Consider the following 7,113-nt stretch of genomic DNA (forward strand, 5'->3'; position numbering starts at 1 on the left):
TAAATTTGGCCAAAGAATTACTATTTTTTTGTGTGTATCTATACAATAAAACCTCTCAGATATCTACTATATTACATTAATGTCACAGAAAAACATCAAAATTGTACCTTGCTACTTAAAATCAGATATTATATTTTCAATTAAGTTTTTTAAAAATTTGTCATAAAATTAAAGATGCAATGACCTCTAGTTAATTGCCTTATTATCATGAGACTAACTCTATTGTTTCAATGATCTTAATTTTAGTCCCTTGTTATTTTATAAAAAAAATCTTTTTCATTGGAAAATGTAATAAAGATAATTTTATCCAAAGGTATTTGAAGTTTTCCATCTGTGATTCTGTATTTCTCATAATACTATTTCTGTATTTTGAAATGACATGTAAATTGTGCATTTCTATTTTAAAAAATTAATGTGTATACTTATGTGCATGTGTATATATAGATATATGTACTTATGCACAATATATAAATCCTAAGAGTAGACCAACTATAAAATTCCTCAGGAGAAGGTTCCTTGAACAATATAAAAATGGAGTCTTCAGAAGCACACAACAAAATAGACTTATAAACCCAACTGCTGTTTTAAAATGCCTATAAACATATAGTCAGTAACCATTTATTGATTGCCTGTTTATGGTTTTGGAATAACCAAGATCATGAAAAAGATAAGAAAATACCTCCTAAAATCCATGGCAAAGTGATGATTTAAAAAAATTAACCTCCATATTATAAAATGTTATGTCAATTTACCCCTTGAAAGAAAAAAAGCTTTAATATTAGTTATTTTTTAATAATTTTCTTTGAATAAAGAAGTAATTTGCAGACTTGTATTTCTACTCTTAGTAAAACAGATCTTTTCTTGGGACTTCACAAATGTCAATCACAATAATGCAGATAGTGTTATGCATTGGAAGCTCATTGAAGGTTTAAGGATACGCTTTTTCATTGTATTCCTAAATTTTTATAATGTTGAATTGGTTATGAAACACTATAAAATGTAAAGACAGTTCAGACAGTTCAAGCTCTATTATTCTCAGGCACAAAAACCATATAATTTTGTACAAAACTTTGATTTTTTTTATTTGCGAAATTAAAAATATGGTATTTTATATATATAAACTTCTATTCCTCTATAAATATAGATGATTTGTGATAGTGAACAGAATAAATGCATACCAAATTCAAAGAGCAATGTCATTTTAGGATGACAGACATAGATAAATTCAGGTCCTAAGTACCGGCATTTTGATAAACTCTTAAAGTTTAAAATAATACAGTCAGAGGATTGCTTTTTCTCCTCTTCTTCACAGAGAACTAAAGTGAATATTTTTAAATGGCTTTGAAAGATTTACATTTGACACATTTTTGTAAATCCAAACAGGAGCACACAAGATTTAATGCAATAGATCTGCACAAGGTTTCCCTTTAGCATGCATGCTCATATTTTTGTTTGTTTTCAGGAGCTAAGCCCCTCAATTATTCCACCTCTTTTACCTCCTGAAATCTTACTAGGTTATTTTTAAAGGTGCAGATTGCTCCTCCCTCCGAATAATAATAATAATATGCTGAAAGTGTACAACTTTTACATTTTAAAGTTTCTGATATAAGTCTAATTATTTGATTAAAAATAAGAAAATAGTACTTCATTTTGAGGAAGTCCATTACACTGAAATCTCCTTCAAGTTTTCATATTCTGCTTATGCTACTGTCCTGTTAAGGAAAGCACAGATCCACTCCTTCACAAAGCTTTCCAGGTGACCTCAACGTTTCCATTTTACCAAAGGGTAAAATCTAAAGGCAGGCTGTCTCACTCTCAAAGGCAGGTTGCCAGGCATCAGTATGCAATTAGAATTAACATTTTGTAACCACCACCCCACTTTCAGTCTCTCCCAACCCACACAAAGCTTCATGCCTCTTCCCAAATCTCAGTAACCACATCTTTCCATGACGCTGGCCAAACCCATACCAGGTTTTAGACACTAGAGAATGAAATGAGCTCATCCATCAAATATTAGACTTAAAAAAGTTTGGCATTGGTTATCTTACTCATCCTTTAACCAACTTAGGTGGAAGGAGGGAGTGTCTGGACTTTGGAGGGGATGTGGAGGGAGGCTGGGACTGCCAGCGCCCACATCCATGGGTCCCCATGAAGTTGGGGGAAGGTCCTCAAAAATTGAGCTTCAGAAAGTCAAAGGGACGTGCCTTTGCAATCCATCACTAAACAAGGGAGGAATTGGAACTGGCGGGGGGTGGGGGGCGGGGCCCACCTCCGGATTTGGAAGTTTTGTGGAGTTCTGTACCATAAGAGCCCCCACCCCAAGCAAGGAAAGGAAGGGAAAGGCAGAAGGAGGCGGCAGGAAGTGACCCCAGCCTTGCAGCCTCGGCCGCACCCTGCAGTGCTGAACTCGCCCTGCGCCCCAGCAGGCCTGTGCACCCGCAGCACTGAGGGGAGCAGGATGAGCAGGAGCACTGGGCTGGTGGGCTCCGGTTTTACCTCCTCTGCGGTCCTCAGAAAAGGGAAGAGATAAAAGTCTCAAATGGTTAAACCGCCCTAAATGGTTAAAATTTTTAAAAAGAAAAACGCGTGATCGGTAGTCTTTAAATACAAATATACTTACAAAAATCTTACACAGGCTATTTACAATCATAAAAGCGTTACAGTCCTGGTACCAGAGTGTGAGGGCAAGGGAGGTCGATCCACACCCCTCTGGCAGTCGGGCCCTCCTGTTCGTTTGCCCCAGGGACGGCAGCTTTTGCAGGAGCTGTGTTGTTAAAAGGAGGCTGCGAAAGTGTCTAGTGAGGAAGCCTCGAGCAACCAGACTTGGCATGAATTCCATGGGGCCTGTTTTTTAAGGGGGAAGGGGCTTGAGTCCCCGGGTCTCAAACCGTGGTCTCCCCCTGCTTGCTGTTGGTGAGCCTCGTGTAGAACTTTCTCCAGGAGTTGAGTGTCTTGCCTGACCAGATCCAGAAGCCCGACGTGATGCCCACGATCAGAGTCATAAGATACTTGATCATGAAGACTGTGAAGTCAGGGCTCATGGGTGGGTGTGGGGGGACGCCTCCACCTCCCTGGAGGTGAGGGCAGGGGATGGCATAGGTCTTGCAGCTCTGGGCCACCCAGCTGCGTTCCCACTGGTCCCGGAAGGCCTGCTCGTAGAAATAGCAAGCGATGACAATGGTGGCTGGCACAGTGTACAGTACGCTGAACACACCAATGCGCACCATGAGCTTCTCCAGCTTCTCGGTCTTGGTGCCATCGTGCTTCATGATGGTGCGGATGCGGAAGAGCGACACGAAGCCGGCCAGCAGGAAAGACGTGCCGATGAACAGGTATACGAAGAGGGGTGCCAGCACGAAGCCACGCAGCGCGTCCACGTTGTTGAGCCCCACAAAGCACACTCCACTCAGCACATCGCCGTCCACCTGGCCCAGCGCCAGGATGGTGATGGTCTTGATGGCTGGCACAGCCCAGGCGGCCAGGTGAAAATACTGCGAATTGGCCTCGATGGCTTCATGGCCCCACTTCATGCCGGCCGCGAGGAACCAGGTGAGGGACAGGATCACCCACCAGATGGAGCTGGCCATGCTGAAGAAGTAGAGCATCATAAAGAGGATGGTGCAGCCCTCCTTCTTGGTGCCCTGCGCCACCGTTCGCGCTCCGTCCTCGGCGAACTTGTCGTTACACACCACCCGGTCCTCCAGCAGGAAACCGGCGATGTAGGCCACCGCAACCGCGGTGTAACAGCCGGACAAGAAGATGATGGGCCGTTCAGGATAGCTGAAGCGCCTCATGTCCACCAGGTACGTGAGCACGGTGAAGAGGGTGGAGGCACAGCACAGCACCGACCAGATCCCGATCCAGGTGCGCGAGAAGCGCAGCTCCTCTGGCCCAAAGTACATGAGCCCGTACACCTTGGTCGGCTCGCAGGGCGCTCCGCAGTCCTTCTCCCCCAGAAAGTGGTAGTTGAGGTAGGAGGGCACCTTGAGGGCGCGCGGGCAAGAGAACTTGCCTCGCTCGGACGAGCCGGCGCCTCCCGAGAAGCCGCCGCGGTGCCCTCCGCCGCCGTGCTGGGGGTTGCTGGTCCAGAACTCTGGCAGTAGCGAGGGCGTCGGGGTACCTTTGTCCGACGTGTTCTGGCCCACGCATAGCTCCCCAGCGCCGTGCACCGGGAACTTCTCGCACTTGAGCGTGTCTGGCCACTGGAAGCCGAACTTGTTCATGAGCGCTTCACAACCCTGGCGCGCGCGCTCGCACAGGGAGCGGCAGGGCGGCAGCGCTTGCTCCAGCACTGTGCACACGGGCGCATACATGGAGCACAGGAAGAACTTGAGCTCGGCGGAACACTGCACCTTCACCAGTGGGTAGAACTGGTGCACCTCGAGGCCCGCGTCCTCCTGGTTCGTGTGGCCCAGCAGGTTGGGCATGATGGTTTGGTTGTACGCGATGTCCGTGCACAGCGGGATGGAGATAGGCTGGCAGTAGCCATGGTCCGGGATGGAGATACCCCGCTCGCCGTTGTACTGCTGTCCACTCTGCTGCTGCTGAGGCGGCGGCGGAGGCGGCGGGGGTTGCTGCCCCGGCCCGGGCCCCTGGCCCGGCCCCTGGCCCGCCGCCTGCGCTCGGACCCCCAGTAGCAGCGGAGCCTCAAGCAGCCAAAGCAGCAGTAACAGCCGGCGCACGAAGCGCCCAGGGTCAACTAGGGGACGGCGGTGGCTGCCCGCGATCCCGCTCCCCTCCTCCGCTGGCCGGGCCGGGAGCGCCCCGACACAAAGTTCCCAGCTCGAGCTGCCGCCGGCGACCGGGGACTTCTTAGGCGCCTCCTCCTCAGCCATACTTTCTCGGCTCCTTTCTTGGCGCCGCTCGGCAGGGAATGGCAGTGGCACGGCCAGCGGCGGCTACTCCTGCAACCAAGGAGATCTCCTTGCCGGTGCCCTCCGTCGAGCCCGAGCCGCGATCGGCACGCTCCTCGGGCTGCTTCTCTGCGTCCCGCAGCCGTCGCCGCCGCCGCAGAAACTTGCGGTTCATGAAGCGCGGGCCGCCGGGAGAGCCCGGGTGGCACGGGCGCGCTGGGGTCGCGTCCCGCCTTCCTGGCTCTTTGCTTGCTAGCTCCCGGCTGGCTGCGCCGCGTTAGTGGCCGCGGCCCCGTTGAGCGCGCAACTCTCCGCAGCCCAGCGGCCCTGGCTCCCCCCTGCGCCTCCGCCTCCTTCTCCGCCGCCGCCGCCTGACCATTTGTGTCAATCCCTCAACTCGCTCCCTCTCCTCTCCCTCGCGCGCCCTCCGACCGGTTTCCAGGCGCCCCGCTGTCTGTCTTTCACCAGGAGGGAGGAGCCTTGAAACCGACGCGGAACTGGAGGCTCAGGGACCGTCGCCCAATCGCGGCACCCGCTTTCCGGCGCAAAGGGAGCCAGCCGCCTCCTTGCCAGTGCAAAAGCCGGCGGCAGGCGGGAGGAGGAGGGGGAGATGGTGGCGGGAGGAGGAGGAAGTGGTGGTGGTGGCACAGGCATCGCTCAGGCACAAAGAGTGGGTTTGCTATGAAGCGGGACAGGCTTGGATGCTTTTGCTTTTGCGGAAGAAAAGGCGAGGACAAGTAGGAGAATGGTCCCATATGCTGCTAGAGATAATGAATAGGAGTCGGCGGACGGCGGGATTTAGCTTTTCTTTTCTTTTATCCATTTTCATGTTTTAAAATTCTGCTCTTAACACTGGTTAAAAACAGCCAAACCCAGCGCTGAGATCAGAACGCATGCCTCTGACTTAGGGAGAGCACGGTTTCTTTTGAGTTTGTGTCTGTCGGGGTTTTGTTTAAAATATTGCTCCAATAAATCGTAGAGCTCTCGGGCTGGGTTTGGCGGGCTTTGGACGCGCCATTTCCCCGGAGGAGAAGTTCACGGGATCGCTGTCAAATGAAGAAAAACAACAACAAAACACAAACTTTGATGGAATTTAAAAAGTAAAGCCAGACGCGCCTTCTGCTACTATCATTCCTCTTGAAGTCAAACTTTCTTTTTTCTTCTTTAATCAAGTCAGAAACAGAAGCGAAGGAAAACTATCCGTGACATTTTTAGAGAGAAAAACTTGAGAACTCAATGACCGAGACTGTGGGGGAGGCTTTTGAGACCCTCAAAGGAGGTGCGGGCCAGAGCTTCGCTGGCTAGCAGCCAGAGCCCCTGGAGAGCTACTAGGAGCCTTCCTAAACCCTGCAGGGTGGGAGAGGGGATGGAACTCCTGGGACCTGAATCTTTAAGGTTTCACAGGCTGAGCTGCGGCGTGATCTTTACCGGTACACATAACTGAAGACTCCGGTTTAAAGCAAACATACAAACAAAAAACAGTCTGGAACCAAAAAGCAAACCTCACAGTACCTTTCGAATTCCCAAACAACACTGTCCATCCCAGCAGACACATTCTTCTTGTTTTCCTTGTAAGATTATTTTAAATGATGGTTTGTGTGACTTAGTTTTATCAATAAAATGCCATTGCATTATTGATTCTACTAAGGATTTTTGACCTTCAATTAGACTCTATCTCAGGATACTTTTCTGTAATTATTTTCTATCCCTCTTTTAACTATTCATTTGTTTAGAGTACTTACCAAGCACCCATCATGCTGTATGCACTGTCTTAGGTGATAGAGTACAAAGATCAAAAAGGCATGGTCCCACTTTAGGGGAGGGCAAAATACAATGGGTGCAGAAATTTAAATTCATGATCATAATGTGCACCCCAACGCTGAAAGAGCACAAGAGAAGCAACTAGCTCAGGTGACAAGGAATGGGAGGGTTCTGAAGTGAGGCAGGTAGATGTGAGGTGCAAAAGACAGATGCTCAAAAGCACTTAAGTTGCTGGAGGGGACAGGAAAGGTGAGTGTGCCTGGGGCATGATAGGGGAGTAAGGTTTTAGACATACTAAAAAGTCTGAGCCAAATTATGCAGACAATAGGGAGCTATTGAAGGTCATCTTTTCTCACATAAGCTGGCTCTCCGGAATGACTGTGAAAGAGGGACAGGCTGTCCTTGGGAGGATGTCATTCCTCTACCATATGAAGGTCATCACTTAAGATGAGGATTCATTGTGCACATACAAACAGGGCAACCAATTTTATCACCATGA

At 49.0% G+C, this 7,113-nt stretch overlaps 1 protein-coding gene across 1 annotated transcript; it reads right to left on the reverse strand.

Moving 5' to 3' along the window:
* Window positions 1-604: 604 nt before the first annotated feature.
* Window positions 605-5,305, reverse strand: Fzd1 (frizzled class receptor 1). The gene has a single exon (XM_047562310.1). It carries the CDS (start codon window positions 4,833-4,835, stop codon window positions 2,883-2,885), a length of 1,953 nt encoding a protein of 650 aa, XP_047418266.1. The 5' UTR covers window positions 4,836-5,305; the 3' UTR covers window positions 605-2,882.
* Window positions 5,306-7,113: the final 1,808 nt, after the last annotated feature.

Source organism: Sciurus carolinensis, chromosome 8 (genome assembly GCF_902686445.1).
Source record: "Sciurus carolinensis chromosome 8, mSciCar1.2, whole genome shotgun sequence".
NCBI lineage: Eukaryota > Metazoa > Chordata > Mammalia > Rodentia > Sciuridae > Sciurus > Sciurus carolinensis.